Here is a 21,306-nt window from a genome sequence, read left to right on the forward strand (position 1 = left end):
AAAACCCAAAAACAACAAAACACCCCCCCCAAACAAAACAAAACAAAAAAACCCCAAACAAACAAACAAAAAACCAACCGAACAACAACAAAAAAGAAATATAAACCCAGAGTGCCATTAAAATCAATTCCTTAAATATAGGGAGGCAGCTTAGCATAAGGTATTGCCTGTGGGTAAAAGGAGGGCACTTCTAATGCTGCTGCTTGAATGATGTCTAGTGATGGATCTGGGTGAAAACTATATATCTCTGTAATTACTGTTGGGTTTTAGTGTAATATTTTGCACTCAAGTTGAAGTAAGTTTTTTTCCAAATTATTTTGCAAAATTTTTATTCCATTCTCTGTTTAGTAGTATAAGTTTCTATACAACCAATTCCTTCCCCCCTTTCTCTACTTCAGATACCAAAACTGTGAAGGGACAGAAACAACACAACAGGAATTTTAAAATTCCAGTTTTGGAACTGAAACTCTAACAGATAGACATCAAAACAATAGCAGAAACCTCTGCCCTGATTTTGGTCTACCTAACTTCCATGGTAGAATGTAGAAATGTTTCCCATATATGCATTTGCATATATTTACCTGCACACAACCTGTGTGACTGATTTTATGCACACACAAAATTGTGAATCTCCATGTCTGTGCTTATCTGATATTTTTTATTCCTTTGCTCCTTAAGTGCTCAGCTTCTAAGACCTGACCCTTAGGGATCCTGATGTGAATGTTCAAATGGAATGTCACTACTGATACGGCACAGGAGCAAGGGGACAATTATACATTATTCAAAGAAATTTAAATGGATTTTTTGAGATATGATACTCTTCATGAACTGCAAGAGAATTAGTTGTTTTTCTGGTAGCAATATTTTACAAAGCAACTTCGGGAAGTATCCATCCTTACATGACAGCACTTGGCCCCAAGATGGAACCCAAGATGAAGAGATGAAGCACATCCTGCTTCTTTCAGTCTGTACCGTCATTTGCTTCCAATGAAGCTTGTCAGCTGTCCATGACCAAGATCTTCACAGTCACTCTCTGCCTCAGTGCAAAAAACGAAAGTCTGAAGAACCAAAATTAACGATGTGCATAGTTTCGTTTTTTTCCCCTATGGTTTATGTATCTTGATGGAAGTGCTGTGAAGTGAAAATGTTTGGAAACGTATTTTGGTGTTTCACACCAAAAAATAAACATAAATAAACCCAAATTATTTAAATAGCACTAATTTCAAATATATTCAATTAATGATAAATCATAAATTTGAATCTATTGTTTTTACTTATTTGACTGATAGAAGAAAATCCAGTACCTCTCTACTTGAATCTTCTCTTACTTTATGATTGTAGTCAAGCAAATTGAAATAAGTGTAGCACCTTCTCTTAGTGTTTATTAGCTGAAAAGCCAAAATGGATGCAAACTGATAGAAGCACCTCAGCTATGGCTGAATCCATTACATTTTTTTGAGTTTGTTTTTTTTTTTATGGTTAATCCAGTCATCTCAGCCTCATGCTTTTATTCTTATCAAGGCAGGTATCTCTTCCATTTCTTGACTTAGATTTTAATTTAGCCAATTCACCTACAGCATGTGCCTCTTTGGTATCTATGGAGTAAATCTGTCACAAATACACCTTTAAATTACTTGTCCAATCTCTTACGCAAGGGTTGGTAAGATGTGTCAGACTTAAAAGCACTTTGTAAAAATCAGGCTATTTGCAGTGAGTAGAAATGCTGCCTTTGTTATTAGAAAGAATACTTTCTCTTATTTGAAATTTTTCTGTTCTCATTAATAGTAAAAAATGGAAGGAAATGAAGTAGAGAAGTTGAGAAGCTTGCACCAGATAACTTAAGGACGTTGTCTAGATAAAACTGCAGGTTTACTAGTACAAGTGTGATGAGCTTTGGGAGGATATTTCAGAAGTTATTTGTCACTGAAATGATGCCTTTGTGAAATGAATTCATCTATCCCAGCCTGAATGTGAGGGCTCAGAGTCCTATCCCACTGTACCATCACCACACGAAACACTTCAAGCATGGTCCATGCTTTGAAATCAGATCTGCAGAGGAAGCTTCAGTGCCAAAAAAAGTGTGTTTCTACCTCAGTACATCTTCATCCCACAGTCTCTGTGTTAATGCAAAGCTTTAACATTTCCTGAAGGGTGTGGTATGATCCTAGAAGCATTTTGCAATGCTTGTCATTTTTTTGCATTTTTTTCCTAAAACTGTGGAAAAGTGAGAGAACCGTGTTAGTCTGAGGCTTCAGTAAAGACAATTGCTTAAGCAAGTAGTTATGTTTAAGCATAAAAACCTTCCCAGTAGCCCCTGGGAGGCTTGCAATAAATGGAAATTTAGGCATATCTTTAATAGTAACTGGATGCATTGGAGCTTATACAGGAAGAGACTGGGTAACTTGACATCCTTCAGAAGTACTTGCAGCCTTAAATGCTTATGAATATTTGCCTTAAGTCCATACCTAAGCTTTGTGTGAAAGGCAGAGAAGTCTGTGACTGTAAAATTTGTTCCAGGATATTCCTTTGAGTTTCTGGACATCTATAAATAGGAGGGCTCATAGCCTTCTGGATATGTAACCTTGAGCATGGTTAGTCATTCATTGGGGTAGAATAAAGGTAAACAAATTTATTTTCTAATTTTGGATGTACTTCATTAGGTGATTCATTCTGATGCAGTGAATGTGTCTAAGCATCTTCTTTTACTTATTTACCACTTTTTCCTGTGGTGGATAATGATATAATTCTGTATATGCTGATTATAAAATGAAAATACAATGACAGTTACAATTCATCTTGAATCTGGATGGCCCCAGATTTAAATTTTAGTAACCAGATACTCAGGAAAGGTTATTATACTTAAAATTCATAATCAGAAGAGATGCAATAAGGCCTTTTTAATCCTGTTCAAGTACATGAAGAGTATCAATATTCAGCCTGAAAATCAAAATCTATGCAGAGATGAAGAGAGGAGAGAAGAGCAGTGATACTGTAAAAGAAACGTTGACGCTTTTGCAGGGATTTTCGTATTCTGGTTGTGATTGTGAAGGATTGAGGAACATCCCTGCTCCTGTGAGAAGTCCCTCAAAGCATTGCCATAGCTTTAGAATAAGCAGCCAACACTTGCTTTTCAGTAATGTAATAAGGGATCTATACAACCCTTGTCTTTCTGCATAAGAGGTATCAGTGATGTCAGTGAATTGCTGAGGACCTGCCAACAATGTTAAAAAAAAGTAATCTTATTTGTGTAGGTATATTTTTCTGTTTGTTTTGTGATATTAAAATAAGCAGAGCAGAAAATGATAGATGATTTTTAAATTTTTTTTTCCTGAGTAACAGTCACTGTCCAGATAAGGTGAGGGCTAAAAGACTTCTCTTCTTCACACCACATAATATGCCATTTTCATTTTGTGCTGCTTATAACCCTGAGTGTCACAGCTTTCTATTCTAGTCTGAATAGTCAATGAAACATTATGAAGCCGATAAGAAAAGCTGGTCCCCGTTCCTTGGCAACGGCTGTTAAGCAGAGCTGAGTGCTGTTGATTGAGGAGATTAGCTGCCAGAGATAAACCTCCTCTTTTTGCTGCCCTGCTGCTTATCTTTCCACCCATAACAAGTTGCACCAAATATGACAGCAGTCAGTGGTTTGGGCAGAATATGAACTTTGCGGCAAATGAAATTTGTGCAAAACACTTCGGGTGCTGACGCTATAATCTTGCGTTCATTAAAATTTTGCAGGTTGTTTTATGGACTGCAGCTCCTTGACTTAGGGACAAACATTTTTGTTTGAAAGGGTGGTGCTCCGGACCTGAGAGAAATGGGATGTCCCGTGGCTACACTGAAGGTAGTAGCAAATATTCATAGCAGTTGTCTCTTGCTGCTGTTCTCAGTGACATTGAAAGAACACATGAGCTACAAAGTAAAATTACTGCAGCTACTAGGCATGCAAAAGTTGGATTAAAAAATAAAAATTCACTATTTCACTTGATGTCTCTAGGAGAAAATGCTGTTGTATATGAAACAAAAACATCTGGGTACATCTAAATCTGCTTCACTCTGTACATGGCTTAGAAATCTTTCATGACATTTCATGACAGAAGCATTGTTACTGACTCAAAAATTAGTTATGAAATACGACTAGGGAGAGAATTTGGTGACTTTTTCCTTCCTCAAGATTTACATTTGTTTCCTTTCCCATTTCAAAAATATTGGCTTATCCCTTTGCTTTCATAAGTGAGTCTGCAGTTCTGTTTGTGTTTTTGACCTTGGGGAGGTCTCTGGTGACATCCACACCACCACCCCGTATCGGCTGGCCCATTGCAAACCTCTCTGTTGGCCAGAACAGCAGCATAGGCAGGGCTGGTTTTTGGATAAGTGGGGAGTGGAAAACCACTGACAAAACAGTGAAACTCTGAGTTGACATGCTTTGGAAAAGTGAATAGTTATCCATCTAATAAATGTCATAAGTTCAGCAGTATTATTCAAATGTGTCTGATTATTTTCAATAATGCAGCAGAAATTTCAGAATACTAGATTTTGGATAGAGGCATTTCCCTTCACGTAGGATTGCAGCCCCTTTCTGTTAGATCTATCAAAACATACTAAAAAACAGTGATGGCTTCTGCTGGAATGGAGGAAATGACAGCAAACAGAGTTAATATTTTCTGTGTGGTTTTGTTACTCCAATCAAGAATCTGGCACCCATAAGCAATATAGTATCAGGAAGACATTTAGAAAGATACAGTTTGATGCTCATTAGTAAAATATTATTTCAGTGGTTAATTTTGCTGATTCTAAAGTCCTGTCTTCCAAGTTTTTTATTTTGTATCTTTGATGAACATTTTTTTCATCCTTTTGTAGCATGAATATTTTGTTCAAAATTATTTTTATTTATTCTATCATCTTTTAAGTATATGTGCTGAGTGTACAACTTCTGTATTTAACCACTCCAATTGCAGGATATTCAAAGGGTGTGAGCAGCTTAAATCCAGCCCCCAAAGTCCAGTCAAAGAATGGGTTTTAATTGCATGCAGTACTTTAAAAAGGCCATTACAACTTTTAAGTATGCAGAAATGTAAGTATTTTATGTGAGTTGTATGTATTCTGTGAGTTAATTGGGAAGCAATTGGGAGTTGCACATATCACATCTGTTGAAGGGTCTCTATACCCACTGCAAAAGCAAAAGAAGTCTTGCTTTTCAGACCCCCTCTTATAATAATTTCAGATATTGCTGGTCTTAAAAGTTGTTTTGAATCGTGGCACACAAAACTGAGGAGAATACTTCTGAAACTGCTCCCAGCCCTGTCCCTGATCCCCGTTCCCATATCGTTCAATCTGTCTGCAGGCTTACTTAGGGAGACAAAAGATCATCTGCTGTGCTGGAGACTTCTGTGCTGGAAAAGGCATTGCACCTTAGGGCTTTTTCCAGCCCATAAATAATCTCCTTTGCTCCTCTCAACGCTCTTCCCAAAATTTATCATTCATCTTCAGATTTCTTTTCTCCAGAGCTCTGCATGCCCATACTGACTTTACCAATGCTGCATACTGAATGATGTCACCTCCTTTTTCCCACTTATTGCTGTTATGTTCATATATATCCCCAAAGCCTCTTTGTGTTTTTGCCCTCACATTGTCTCGGGCTGCACACTGGGGTTTGAATCAGGCAAAGAGAACAATAACATGTGCTGCTCTTCACCTGTTGCCATTAGCAAAGCTGCAGGCAGTGCTCTGGGTCTGGCACACAGTTGGGGGAAAGCTGTGTCAGGACCTCTAATTAGTTGTAACAAATAACTCTCTGGATGCAGCTTCTGATGGTGATCCGAGGTGTGTAGCATCACATTTAGCTATTTCAGAGCACAGTTTTCTTGAAAACCGTCCGATTTTTCAGGTTCTTCAAACGGTTCAGTTGAAAGTGTTGGCATCCTGATGTCAAAGTTTGAGTGAGGTGCTTGGCTGTCCCAGCGCCCAAGCCTAGGCTGCCAGAGGCAGCTTGATGTGCAGTGGCTTCTGTAGGCCTAGGTGAGACTTGAACAAGGTGTAAAGAATTCTGAGATACCTGCAAACAGTTTTTATCAGGCCACAGGGTGCAGCACTCTGAAATTATCCTTGTTTATAAGGATTTCCCCTCCCCTCCCTAAAGGACTGATTTTTTTTTTTTTTTCTGCTGATATTTTCAGGTTCACATAATATAATTTTCCAAATTGTTTTTAATATTTTGCAGCTAGGGAACAAGATGGAGATCTTTATTGCTAAAATTCCATGCGTGTCTGAAGTCAGATCCGTTTAGGAATAAATTCAGTAACACAGCTTACAAAAGCAATCTGCTGTCTCAATAAATATTGTCCTGCAAAGATCTAGAAAGCTTCTAGTTTGGCAAAGGACAGAAATAAACCCACTTTGCTCTATTACACACTGCAGATGGTGAATATGAATGGAATGGTCATTAGTCATGTTTTCATGAGAACAGCGTCTCCTGCAAACAGATAATAACTAACTCTTAAAATACAAGCTCTTGGCACTTAGGACAAGTTAAAACTTTCACTACTTTGTTTTTAATATGAAATTAAAATTAATGCAGAAATGTATTTTGTTGAACGTGTTTCCTTGCAGTTATTTTTGCCTTGGGAATACAGATGCAAGAGCAGCTACAGTCTGATCACACAGTGAAGACATTGCCAGCACCAAAGTGGTTCTTGGCACCAACCAAAAATGTAATGGGGATCCTTGAAGTGACTGAAGTACATCTCAGTGATACTTGGAAAATTATTACACATAAATAAGCATTAGTATATTTGCATTTCATTGATTCCATAAATAAATTCTTAGTCCCTCTAGTAACCTCTGTTCATAAATGCATACTGTGTAAAAAAAAAAAGAAAAAAGAAAAAAAAAAGATTTGTTAATGTTTCATCATTCTTTGTTGCTCTGGCTTAATTTTAAACAGTGCAAGCAATAGAAGCTCCATTACACTTCCAGAAGGGAGCTGAATAGCTCCAGAATAGTTTCTCCCTGCTTCAAACTTGTTCTGATTCAGAATGTTCATGTCTTTTCACTCTATTTCTCCCAATAATGTCATAAATAATTAATCAACCAGGTTGTATAAATGTTTAGTGTGTCTTGTAGAGAATCAGGTAGTTCAGTGCTCTAAGGCTCCCTGTGACTGCCTCCTTTCTTTCATTAGTCTCTGAACTTCTCTAGTTTATTTGTATCTTTCAGATAATGATGTGGTCAGAATTTGATGCAGTATTCTGTCTTTTTTCTAGGAAAAAAAAGGCTTTTTCTAACTAGGCTAGGGCAGATGCCTTAGATGTCTCAGTATTGAGATAGCAGTGTATGGTAAACCCACATGTTAATCTTGCAGTCCGGTGGCTAAACATGTTAAAGGAAGAGATAGTTTTATTGTAAGTCTACTAATACATGATTTATACTTGAATTTAAAGTATTTATCCTCTTGGAGGAGGATTATATGTTTAAATCTTTCCTTCCTTTTCTCTTTACTACCAGTATCGACCAGACAGGGAGTTGCTGCTCAGAGGATTTTGATTGCAAGCTCTTTTTTCTTAAAAGCATCACAGTTAGTACTGTAGGCATCGTTTTACTTAGAAAAGGCCTCTTAGCATATTACAGTTAGAAGTTCTTGGGCTTTTTCCTCAAAGGCTTTCTGGATTTGCCTCTGATCAAAATTAGAGGCAGATGGTTCCTCTGGCTCACAGACTGCAGTGGTTATCCGGATGTGGAAGATGTTGATTCAGTCACCGTTTTCTGATCCTTTATTATCCTCATCACAGAGCCAAAAATATAACCTTCATGCCACGTAGTTACCTAAGCTGTGGAAAGTTCAAATTTGGTTCTTTAAGCAGCACCAAGTTATTGAAGCATTTACTTGAACATTAGCTCTAGCAGCAAAATGTGAAGACTTGGGTTCTTTTAATCTCTACTTTTTCCTTTCCTTAAAGTCCCCCCTGCCCTCTCCTTCCAAGGCATGGCCATTATTTCGATGTTTGCAAGGCATAAGTACGACCTGTTAAGGCTGAGCTTCATTTCTGTGCTCTGAATCACATAAAGTAGGCATTGAAATCTGGACCTCTCATTCTCTTAGCTGAATAACTTAGGGGCTTTTTGGAAGCAGGCGGCACTTCCTTCATGGCAAACCTGCTGTCCTCTTGCTTTGTTAGCCTATAAGTCAGTTTTTCACAGGCCTTTCCTTCCCTCCTTTTGCTGTACTGAGGATTTTTTAGTTAGTTTCTCTACAATTTACATATTTCTGTTGTAACTTAAAAAAAATCTGTAAGTGTGCATACTGCTTTAGGACTGTATAATCCACCACTTAAATTAGCAGGTTAACAGAGAAATAGTTGCTGAAATTATATTTCTATTCTGTTGAAGATTAAATCTTTTTTTTTAAGGAAAGACTGAGTCCTCCAGAACTTGCAGTCGGAATTACTCCTTGAGACAAGGGGACTGTAATGCCCAGAGGAACTATTCATACCTCAGAATGACTTGGAGCTTTGCAAATCCCAGCCCTATCACAGTATTTGCACAACAGCTAACTAATGCTGCTGTTAATGTTAGCTTTTATCTTTTAATATCAGCATATATCATGACTTTCATACTCACTAACATCCTACCCGATTCTTTCAATCAGCAGAAATATTCGGGTGTTTTAGGTTTGAGGAATTTTTCAAAGTAGACCCGCTATCCACCCTTTTCCTTACATATCTGGGTCCAGAGAGTTGAGAAGAGGCATTAAGTCTTGTTGGAATTCTTTTATAGTGCTGTTAGGTGATCTGGATTGCAGCAGAATTTTATTAAAGTTACCTTTGCCTTCTAGGCAGCAGTTTATTCAGTAACTGAGGAAGAGTGGGTTTACTAGACTCTTAGTTATCCACTGCAGAGCACTTTTTTGGTTGGATTAAAAAAAAAAAAACCAACAACCATGTTTAGAATGTCTTACTTCATTGCTTTCTGCTTTTATGGTGTTTCTATTATATTTACAAAATAAATTTACAAAAATATGTTGTGATTTGCTTGAAATTGAAGATTTTCTTCTATTGCATAATGCTTTGTGCCTCACACGGCAGCAAAAGCAGAATGCCACCACATACTCTTGTTAAACAGTCTCAATGCACTTTCCTTACTTTATAACGCTTTACTTCTAGAAACAAATGTCATGGCCTTTAATTTTAAAATCATCTCTCTTAATTTTAAATAGCTGCCTTAAAGTCTTCCTGTCGGCCATTAGGATAGGGAAGGACGGCGTGTGTTGAGGGTGGCTGAAGTGCTCGGCTCTGTGTTGGGATGATGCCAAAGGCTCCGGGGGCAGTGAACTCAGGAGGTGAGCAGCGTGTGCTCCAGGACTGATCCCTGTCCGCTAGATGCCACTATTACTGCTCCGAAACGGGAATCACCAAGGGCCGCTGAGGAAAACAGCCAAGGGCTGCGGAGATAAGCAAAATAAAACGACAGGAAGGTTTTAAAAGTCGCGCAGGGGGAGGGTGTCCCTCGGAGGGCTGCTGCAGTGCAGCTCCCCCTGAGTGCAACCGCAGCTTTGCTGCTCGGCCGCTGCAGGATTTGCTGTTGGACTCAACATTTTCAAAACATTGGATGAGAAATGGCGCTGGAGAAGCCACTGCTGCTCTGTCTGTATTATCACAACTGTGCTTGTAAAGTGAATATAAAAGTAGAGATATAAATGATGAACAAATCTCTTTTTTAAAAGATGGAATATAAAAAATAGGTTCCTTGCTGAAGGCCTTACTTGTAAATGTTGAATGTGGATTTGCGGACTATATCTTTGGAAATAAGCCTCCTGGCATACGACTTAAATCCCCTTCAAGGAACAGTAACATTTGATTTTTTTCTTTTTAATTTTTGAAAAGAGATTTTGTAAACAAACTCCATACTGTGGAAAACAGCAAGGAGAGAAGAGTAAAATACTGCAACAATCTCCTTCATTCTTCCAAAACGTTTGACATCTGTGACCTTGAAGTTCAGTGTCTTGAGACTTTTGAGATGCAAATATGCTTCCCGTTGGAAAAGGATTTAATTTCTCCAGTAGGCAATTCAGGCTCTAACTGTGGGCTGTAACACTGACCTTTTTATTAGTCCTGGACCTTATAGCACCTTAAACCACTAGCCAGAAGAAGTAGTGTGATGCCCATATTCAGTGAGAAGAAAGGATTTTTTTTTTTTTTTTTTTTTTTTTTTTTTTTACTTATGGAAGGTTAAGTTGCTGGAGAATGATGCCCATTGAATACCTTATAGCTGGTTCTCTCATTAACTGCAAGAGCACAAACGATGCAGTCCAAGGTGGCAGAAGTTGCCATTTGACACACCACTGGGCCTGTGGACTTTCTTTTCTACATAACACAGGAACAAAGCACAATGACTGCAGTATGGGGAAAAACTTGAGTTTTATACAAAGCTTTACTTTGATTTGCTAACAGTTGTCAGGTAATCAGTGCCAGGAAGCTGAAGAGTTGGTTGGCCCAGGTGTGTGAGTACTGACACTGTCTGGGGAGCTGCTCCTTCCTGGCTGCTGAGGGAAGTTTGAAGAGCAGAAGAACCAGGTGCTTCAAAGCATCTGCTCCAAGGCTCCTTTGCAAAGGTCATTTGTCAGTGCCATGTGAAAGTTTCACTGCATGCAGATCTAAATAATTAATTACTGCACAGCACATTCTTCTAATTTACAGATATCAAGCTTCCAGCTGCCTGCAGACAAACTCCAGGGTCTCTACCGGTCTTCATGCGTTTGTTCAGTAGCAAAAGACACTCAACAAGAACTCATTCTCTTTTTTGCTGGTATTATTCAACACTGTGCCATGTCTTGGATACTTCTTAATTTCAGTCACCAGATTAGCCATACCTCCAGGATGGGATTTGTTTCTCTTGCCAAGGACAGCTTCTTTATTGCACACATCTATTAAATACAGATTTTTTTTGTTTGCTTTGGGGTTTTTTTTTGAGGAAAGACTGCCTAAAAAGAATTTAATGAATCAGCTGCCCACAGATGGTGCTGCCTTCAAGGTGAAGGTTGTCACTCAGCCCAAGTTTCCAAAGATTTTATTAGTACCTCTTAAGCATTTGATGCCTATCTCCTTTACAAAGTGAATAAACTGGTGCAATCAACTCCTCAAAACTGTTTCAAACTATAGGTTTTTGTGGTCTCCTTTTACATAATTCAGTACCTGGATGTCAATCATAAATGTAATGTGGTACTTCCTCAGTAGGTAATGGAGGTCATAAATATGCACTAATTCATGACAAATGGGCAATAATAATGAATAATGATGGGTGTTTTCTATTATCTTTTAAACTTCTCTCAACAATCAGCCTTCCAGAGCTTGTGTTTTGACTTGCTTATGGTTTAATCTATCAGTTATAAGTTTTTTTACTAGAAGTTGATAAATATTCAGTGTAAATATGCATACTATGCTCCAGACTGTTGTCTGTAGTAAAAGACATCTGACACTATTTGAGGTCTTACTGGGCACCTGAGTTACAGTAAATTTTTGTCTTTTAATCTTAGCATCTAACTCTTTAGTATATAAATATTTGTCAAAATTCAAGATTTTAAATAAAAGCTTGTAAAAAATTATGTTTGTGTTTCTTATCAAATATTAAGCCTATCAGCAAAAGAGCCAAATGGATAAAGAAGCATTTCACTGTTTCCTTGGGTATATTGGGTGTATTAGTCTTCTAGTTTATTCTCTTTTTGAAAACAACTCTAGCAGCTGTCTAAGAGCCAACATGAGTATCCTGTTAATGCAGATTTTTCCAGGTCTAAGTGTAACTTTTAAGATATTATTATGGAAATTTCTACTTTTTGCTGACAGCAAATGATAACAGCTTAATAGCAAACATGTGTCCCTATTGATCAGTCTGAACCTTCCCTCAGTCTGGGCTTGTGTAAAGTGCAGGTGTCCTTTGTGTGTTACAATCCCTCTCCTAACACAACTTTAATGGAAGTTCAGTATGAACACACTCTCAGCAGCTATAGGCATATAGAGCATGCTGTTATTAAAACATCTCTCTCTTTGAACTTCCTCTGCCCCGATACATCTACTGTAAAATCTGATCTGGGAGCTTTCCCACTTCCTTTTTTGCTTTATACCCAGCTTTGGGCATTTCTCTCGCCGTTTGAGGCCAGCTGGGTGCACATCAGGGTGCAGAAAGATGCACCATGTACTGACTTGCTGTAAATACCGCAGTGGCTGGGACAGTTCATGGCAGACTAAGCTGGGCATTTTAAACATTAGCTGCAATTTAATTTAATTTAATCTAACCTTTTTTTTAAGTAAAAAAGTAAAAATGAGCTTTGTGCTGGACCTACGCCATTTCTGACCCCACAGCTGCCTTTTAGGTTTCTTGAAAGCAAAAGAGGGGCACCTTTGACAATTTTTCCTGGTAGAATGGCTCTCCCTTGCCTTTTCTTCCCCTGCAGTCTGTGTAATTGAAAGCAAGTTTATTTAAAAGACACCCTGAAAATTGAATGCCCAACTTAAATTGAAGTTTTTAGGTCTTATATCTTGCTACAGAAACCTTATTAAGTAAAAATAAAAAATAAATTTAAAAAGCCAAAACACACCCAAAACCAAAAAAAGAAAGCACGAAGCAAACAGAAAAATCTCGGAAAATTCCAACTTTTTCAGAAAAAGCAGCTGAACTATGAAATGTATTATTTGCACGATTCCAGTCCAACTGTAATCCCCGGCACAAAGATCCTCTGTATTTTAGAGCTGGTATTTGCCAACCTCTCCTTGGGGCATTCTGCTCTCGCTTCACTCTCCCCGTGCTGCATTTAGCAGAGCCCAGTGCTATTTGTGGTTGCAGCCCCTCCAAAGCTTATTATGCCCATATTTCCAGTACAAAAGCCAAAGTAACTTGCAGTTTCTCCCTAAGCAGTCCCAGTGTTTTTGGCTAGATTGTATAATGAAGCTCAGGCTCATGTGCTAATTGTTAATTTTTTGAATTTAAATGGGTTTTGTTCTATTCAAACTAAGCAGGCTGAAGGTTTCTGAAAACTCTGAGTTTAGGAAAATGGTTTGGTCTCTTTTAGAGTTTGTGAGTGACTAGTCTTTTGCTTCCATGGAGATATCCTTAAATGATACTTAATACAAAAATCTTTCATTTTTGCTGAATGTGTATGCTTTTCTGGATTCTAAAATAAGATTAGAATTATTTTTAAGGTATATTATCTCTCAAAATTTCATGGAATATTTGTTGTTTATGTAAACATAGTTTTTGTCCTAATGGTTTGTAGCCAGTAATGGTGGTATTCCAAAATAGAACAGGCTGTTTCACATTATGTTTCATTTTGAACAATCTTGTTCCTAAACACTGAGATGTTCTTCTGTTCCTTTCTGAATCAAAACCTTATTCCTGTTATCCATCCATTTACAAGTTGACTGATATTTATATACTTTGCTTATATTCAACTGCAGCAGGTTTTTAAACAGAGATTAATATTTTAATCTGCTGTTAGGCTGCTTTTCACTTTGCATGTCAGAAAACCAAACCATATCCGTCTATGTGGTTTCCAAATTAAACCTAGTTTCCAATTGCAAAATTAGATTCAGATGTAGGGTTTTAATTTGAATTAACTTAATTTGGCAGTTGTAAGTGACAGGAGGATTGGAAAGGCGAAGAAAGAAAAAGTTGGCTAATTTCAATGAGGTATTTGTGTTTAACAGTGAGGGCTAATAATGCCCTTTTTCTGCATCCTGGTTTGGTTTACTTTCTTTTAGGCCATTATTTGTGTTTAGTGAACAGCTGGGCCAGTAGTTCCCATTTGTAGTCTTTTAGCTCTGTGAAGTAGCACAGAAAGTAATGGACATTTGCAAATTAATGCTTACCCTTATTTTCTGCTCATCTGATGTAGTTCTCCTTTTGGAGCATAGATGTAGTATCAGAGCAGAAGTAATTAGTGTGTTAAAACTAGGATTGCAGTAGAATATTTTGCTAATTAAACTTGTTGCATTTAAATTGCTTCCTTTGGATCACTATATAGAAGAGAACTATTTTGAACAATAAATGAAACCACTTTCTTTCTCAGAGACCCAGAATTGCAGATGGTCAGATTGTATGTGAAGCACCTAGACTCTGAATTAGGCTTTTGTATGAAAGGGAGAAAGGTAATTTGAATGTTTGAACTCCCTGTTCCTCCCACACATACACAGGAAGCTTGCCTCAAAATGAACAATTCTCTAAATAAAGACTAATAAGAAGCTAAATTAATTAGAAGGTGTGATTTGAAAAGACATTGATGAGAAGAGTCTGTCATTTCAGACAAATGGAATGGAGCTAAATAAATTAGGCCACATTAATATCTCATTGTTCTGTGAGGAGCTTTCTTTTATTGCATTCATTAGAGGGTACTTCTTGAAATGAGCCTTTACTAGCCATTATGGATTCAGTTCTCATTTACCAATGCCTAACACAGCTCCCGCATTAAATATGTCTCAGCAAATCCACCATAGTTTCTGAAAATTAATATTTATATTTCTGGGTGCTGCACTTTTCCTCTGCAACACAGGCATTGAACATTAAGGTTTTCTCTCACCGAATTGTCAGTAAAGAAGACTGACTTCTAAAGATTTGGGAAGCAGAAGTTTGAAAATACTCTATAAAATAAACTGTATGCCTATCTCACAAAATGGGATATTCCTCCAACTAATATTCTTTCCAGTATTTATTTCTTTTGATAGAAAATATCCTGTCTCATGACTTCAGTGGTCCTTTGATAACTTTTTAAAGTGTCTTTTAAAAGGTTCCTTCAGTATATAATTAGGATGCATTGGAAATGCGCATCTCATCACGCCCTTCTTCCTCTCAGAAAACGAAATGTGTATTTTTCCTTTTCTTTTTTCTCTTCCCTGCAGATGGAATATTTGGGAGATGTCAGCGAGTGCCGGTAATAGACATCTATAAATATGACATTTCAGCCCCTGCTCTGCAGCACCTGAGGATCATCCTGGAGCAGCTCTCTCACAGAGGTACAGTCAGAACTCTACAGCGGGGTTTGGTGCACTGGGCGCTACAATTATTTGTGCTCCCTCTGAGGTGATGTCTCCAGAAGTTTTTGAACACCTTTGTGTTTCAGCCCTGCTGGTGTAGACTTTATAAAAGTTAAAAGCCTTTGGATTCACTGAATCTGCCAGGAGGACCTGGGGAAGCAATTCCAGGAGAAGTGTTTCCTCCCTGTGTAGCAGATGTCTGTGACTGACACTGTACTAGAAAATGTTAGCATCTCTGAATGCTGGTGTCACATAAATAAATCAGCCGGAAAGGAAAAAAGTTTGCCTATTGCACCACAGCATATTTTAGGGTTCATGGGCAGAAAACACAAAATTCCAGTTAGCTGGAAACAGTTCTGAACTTTTTAATGAATTCAGATAAAAAACTGCTTTGATTTCATTACCAGCTGCAGCTGGTCTGTTGCTTTTAATTTTTGTTCACCTTTCCAATGTTAATCTCCCTGCTCTTTCCAAAGCTAGAAAGGATTTTCTAGCCTTTGAATGGCATAACTTGAACTAACAGAACAAAACTTGAACAAAGTGAAAGCCAGCAAGGTGAACAAACCTTTCAGATACTAATACATGAAATAGACGTCTCCTGTAGACAGTCACTGGACCGAGATGTTTTTGTAATCCAAATTGTTCCAAGAATATTGTTGGCATGTTTAACTTTTCACTTGCATCATCTGTGTGGGTGTTTGTACCCAAATATTTTTCAGTCACAATCTCGATGACAAAGTAGTAATATTATATTAGCATGGTGCTAGTTTATGAGAAAAAAATGGTTTCTCAGAACTTTGGGGCTCTGCTTAGAGACTGGACTACTAGTTTGGACACTCATTTAGAGCATTTAAAATTTTTTCCAGGGATTTATTTGCTGTCTAGAAGTCTACCCAAATGAGACAAACTCAGCAAAATTTGATTGTAGTAGCTCCTGCCTGATTAACAGTTACATGCGAATAGTACTTGTGGCTCTTTCACTTGTCATTTTTTAAAGGCTAAGTAATGCAAGCAAAGTTATGAAAATGCTCTGTTGTCAGGGTAACATTGTATGAGTGAAAAAACTTGTGTCTGGGCTCTGTTTGAATATAGTGAGGAAGGAGGTGAGGACACATTCATCTCATTAAGTCACCTAAATTAATACCTAAAGTGATCATGCACACATCGACAGGCAGTAGTTATTTACATGGCCTGAATATAGGTCAGGTGTCCTATGTAAGGCTTCTCCTATGAGGATGTGAGAGGTGAGAAACCTGCAGGAGGCTGATGTCCTTGGGAAGGGAACATTCAGAGGGGATGGGATACCCCAGGCCATCTCAAAGGATGCTCACCTGCCTCCATCTCTGTTGGAGTCCAGGGCATTCCTTTGGTTGCCCTGGAGGGTCAGGGACCTGGGCAGGGGGGTCTGGGACCCCAGCCCAGAGCTCAGAGAGACACTGGCTTTGATTTCTGTCCATGGGAAAAACTTCCTACACTGAGAGAAGGTTTACAGGCCACAAGAATGTGAAAAAATAGTAGTTTAGCTTATCACAGGGTGAGAAAATAGTAATTTTAGGTTCCTAGCATTGAAGTGAATGGGGACAAGATGGAGAATCTAGGGCGTTGTCTCCTTCTTCTTCTCCTTCTTCTTCGACCTCACTCCATTGCTGCATTGACGTGGCACAAAGTAGTTAGTAAGGATTGGGTCAAAGTAAAGATGACCTTTTTAGTAATAGTGATAGACGTTGGTAAGAAATAGTAAACAAGAAATATGTAGTAATTAGTATAAAAGATAAGGACAACTGAGCTCGGGGGGAGACGTGAGGAATCCATGCAGCTGCGAACATCTTGTCGGACTCTGAGAAAATTGTAAGATAAGAAACAATAAACGAAGTATGCAACATTGAAAAATCTAAACCTGAGAACTCCGTCTCTTCCTTCGGCTTGGCTCGGAGCTGTGCAGGGGAGCAAGGACCCTGAAACCACCTGAATGTTGGGGAAAGCCCCCGACACATCTCCCTGCTTACCATAAGATTTGGGTTAGTTCAATGGAATTGATGTGGCCTCCCCTTCTAAGTGTTCCTCTGATCAATAAAACAACCTGTCCTAGGACCTCTGTTATTCACAACCCACCTCCCTGGATTTAACTTTTTTTTTTGTTTCAGGAAACCGTAGTATGCTTCTTTTTAGGGAAACTTGAACATTGAAATTTGATCTTGCCTCGTACTTTTTTATAGCATGAAAATGACAAGGAAAACACAGATTGAAACCATGGTGGAACTAAAGGACTTCTGCTTTTATCTGCTTTACTTGTGATATTCAGAGGTGCATACACAAATGTATGTATTTGAGCTGGTACAAGTCTTTTGCAAGCTCTTTTTGTGGTCTCGAGATATTCCAATGAAGGGAATCTTAAATATATCCATGAAACATAAGAGAATGCTGGAATTCTCTTGCTCAAATCATTGATGTGATACAATCACTTTTTCTTTCTGCCCTTAGTATCTCGCAAATTTTGTTTGGTGGGGACAGAAATATGGAGGGAGTAGAGTCAATACGATCAAACCTGTGGATCAAGGTTGCTCAGACCAGACTCTGCTGCTTTCTGGTGCTGTCAGATGCCAAACATCCATCTCTCATGTCATGTTTTCTGCCTGTGATGGTCACTCACATAGTTAATGTTGTTCTGCACATGGTGTGCAAAATGGGATAGCCATTTCTGCAGTAAAGATGGGCAAAATATTGTCAAAACTGCACAAATATTTCAGGCAACCGCCAGAAAGGGCTTAATTTTTTCAGAGGTTTTATTTCTTTTATTTGTGTGATACCCCATTCTTGTAGTCTCCAAAAGACTTCTGTCTAGCTCAACTTGGTGATGCCCAAGTTCCCTGGAAAGGATAGGGGACAGCATTTATTCTCTACTTTCTGTAAACAGCAGGATGAGGTTTCCTTGAAAGACTGTACAGTAGGTCTCATGATTTGTAAAAATTTTAGAAATGCCTATGTTGCACCCTTTCTATTTTTATTAGATGTATATAGACTTAAGAATGAGATATTCTGAGGGTAATTAACTTGAGTGGTCTTCGAGGTTCTTATTTATTTAATTTTCTAATGTGACTTGGTCTGTCTTGTTTCCTTCCTGATGTATTCTTGTGGAATTACTAAGATCTTCCTTTCCCTCCCCAACCCTGACAGTAGTCTGCTGACATCTATTTCCATAAGATTAATAATAATAAAAAAAACCAAACAAAACAAACAAACAAACAAAAAACCACCACCAAACACCCAACAACACAAAAACCCACAAAAAACCCCCTTGTAAAATGTACATTCTTTTTCATCCCTCTTTGCTGATTGTGGTGCCTATGTCTGAATCATGGCCCAAATGGAAGAGTGTGTGGTGAGATGTATAAAAAAAAGGACAATGATGTGATGTGAATAGCAAATAGAATTTGTGACTCTGCCAACTTGAAATGTTTACCACAATAGGGAAGGATAAGACACAGGCTTAGATGAGTGACACACCTGATGATAATCTGTTTAATAAAGGACTTTGACTTAAATTGAATCCAGATTTCATAATGATACTGTTTTTATGTCTTCTTTATACATTGAGTTTATCTAGATCTATCTGTACTATCTCCTGGGTAGATTGATGATAGAAATGAATGCCTTGGAATATTAGATAGTTCCCTACACAGAAATGATCTTTTAGCATTCAAATACCCTTGCTCATGTAATTTTCATTCACACTGTCCTTGAGTCAGTCAAACCCTTATGAGATTTTCTGGAGGTTCAGTGTTTACAAATGGGACTGTATATATGGGAAAAACCCTTCTTGCTGTTGCTGAAACATGAAGATCACTTTCTGAAGCTGATGGTACAATATATTATAATTCATAATAATTTATGAGGAATTGAAACATTTTTCATTGTCTGATAAACAGGACAGTCAAAAGGATGCCATGTTAATGGGCCTGAATCATTTGAGAAGAGAAGTGAAGGAAGTGTCAGCGTAGAGGGGTGAATGAGCAGTGCTTGAAGGAAAGGGAGATACTTATCCCTGAGGTTGGTCTTCTGCATCCTCTTGTCCAACTTGGAAGAAGATACTTTTTGGAGTATGCAAGAATGATAAACCATGTGTGCACTTCCTGGTTTAAGCTAAAATGCAGAAAATACTTTTTCCTATATTTTTTTTTTAGCCAAGTGCCTTAAATTTATTATTTTTTGTTTGTTTGTTTCTTGTCCCTACAATAGTCACATTTGTATTATAAAGGCAAAGTATTCACCAAAATAGGATTCTTAACAAGTTGGTGGAAACAGTTCCACATTTATTATTGACCGGTAAATCAGAACCATGAAAGATGAGCTGGGAGAGCAAAGCATGGGACATCATAACTCAAACACGAAGCATAAATAGTACTTGAAATACCATCATGAGCAGTAATAAATGAGAACAGTAGCATTTCTCAGCTTGCATGGTCCAAGAGGCATTTATGTGTGTTTCATGGAAACAGCAATAGTACCAGTGGTTAGAAATAGTACCCAGATAACGTGGTACTAACTCTGAATGTGCAGCTGCCACAGCCATGAGCATCCCCTGACAGAGGAGCTCAGAGGTGGAGGATGAAGGACACACTTCCTTAAAAACATCAGGACGAGAAGATTTGCTCAGAGTCACAACAAATGCCCATCTGACTTGGGATTCTGCCTCTGGGAGAGGGCACTGCATGTTAAGGGAAAAAAAATGTAATAGGATTCCAAGCCCAGAGAAGAATTTTGCAGCGTTCGTATCTTCTCAGCAATGCGTCCTTGGTGTCATGTGGTTCTCCTCAGCTGGAAGTCGTGGGTTTGTGTTTGCTCCATGCTCTGTGGATGCTGTTTCTAGCACAGCTTGACAGGTTGCTGTGTTATTAGAAACAAAGTATGTTATACTGATAAGCAGTATTTCAGCTTCTGCTTTCTGTTTCACTCAAAATGTAACTGAATTACCTCTCTTTTTCACTTTTCTGTGGGAAATGTGCAGAGTGACTGAAAAACAGATCAGTTATATTTTGTTTTATTTTTATGTGAGCTGGAGTCATTCCTAAATAATTGCTCAATATGCTTGTTGCTACGTAACTTTTGCCATAACACCTTGTTCAAAATGATAGTTTTGAAGAAAGCAGTTTATTTCATTCTGATATGAAGAAAATCCTCCTTAAGATATTCAGATATCAACACAGTAATATTAAGAGAACAAAAAAGGGTTTTTGCTTTTAAATTCATATAGCTTAAGTAAATAAGAAATTCTGGAGAGATTAATAGGCTGTGGAAATAGGCAACATTTACAGACTATTTGAAAAAATACTATTTTTCCCCTCTTATTTGCTTTCTTTGCAATGCAGGAAGCTCTTGGCAGGGAGAAAAAATTATCTGTCTTAAATTAATTCTAATCAGTTAAGTAAGGTGATTAATATAACTTGGCTAGAAATAATTTTATACTCTTACAGCAAACTTATTTAAAAAACTGAAATGGTTTACAATCAGTTAACTTGAAAATTGAAATGAATGTGACTTGTCACATGTAGCTTGTGAATTGCAAAAGGGTTGCTAAATATTTCTTTCAGTCAGGACTATTTTTCAAGAAAAAAGTATAATTTTGTACTCCAAGAAAGGTAAGAGTTGAAAGTAAGCCTTTATAAGCTCAGTTTTGAAATAAACTTAAAAGGAATAATGCGGTTCTTGCACATATTTGTGAGGTGATTATCACATCATTAAAGAAGAATAGAGAAAGCTTAAACCCTGAGAGGTAGGAGAAAGCAGGTTTTTCTTTAAATTGAAATATTGATATAAATGAAGGCAAACTCTTCTTTGGCAGGGAGCAGTGTGCTTACATCTCATTTCCTGGGCATCAGCCTGCCCCAGACATCTGTCTACGGAGCAAATTCTTTTCCTAGATGGCTGCTGAAGCCAGGAATTGAAGCGTAAGTCCCATGAAGAGCTGCACCAGAGGAACTCAGCTGGGACTGGACATAGTTACCTTCTCCTGGTATCTCTGTCACGCTGCCTTAACTTTTTGGCTCAATGGACAGAAACGTGCTGCAAAGGTTGCAGAAATTTCCTGCCTTTGTTAAGTGCTGAAGCACCACTGACATTTTTCGGTCTTCATAGACATAAATGGAAGTTCAGAAAAGAAGGTGTTTCAGAAAAAGCAAAAAGATTGATTTATAGAGCAGCAGATCCTGTTTTGAACACCCATGAGTTACACAGCACCAGAACCAAAACCCACAGATTTTATATTTTTTCTCTCTGATTCTTTGCATAGCTGCTG

The 21,306-nt window shown here is 38.0% G+C and overlaps 1 protein-coding gene across 1 annotated transcript in view; it reads left to right on the top strand.

The window, feature by feature from the left end:
- Positions 1 to 21,306, top strand: part of PTPRN2 (protein tyrosine phosphatase receptor type N2) — a 637,318-nt gene that overhangs the window by 145,495 nt on the left and 470,517 nt on the right. Inside the window, exon 3 of the mRNA XM_040062696.2 lies at positions 14,880 to 14,993. Within this exon, the coding sequence (XP_039918630.1) occupies positions 14,880 to 14,993 (114 nt within the window). The remainder of the gene's footprint in view (positions 1 to 14,879; positions 14,994 to 21,306) is intronic.

Source organism: Hirundo rustica, chromosome 1 (genome assembly GCF_015227805.2).
Source record: "Hirundo rustica isolate bHirRus1 chromosome 1, bHirRus1.pri.v3, whole genome shotgun sequence".
Lineage (NCBI taxonomy): Eukaryota > Metazoa > Chordata > Aves > Passeriformes > Hirundinidae > Hirundo > Hirundo rustica.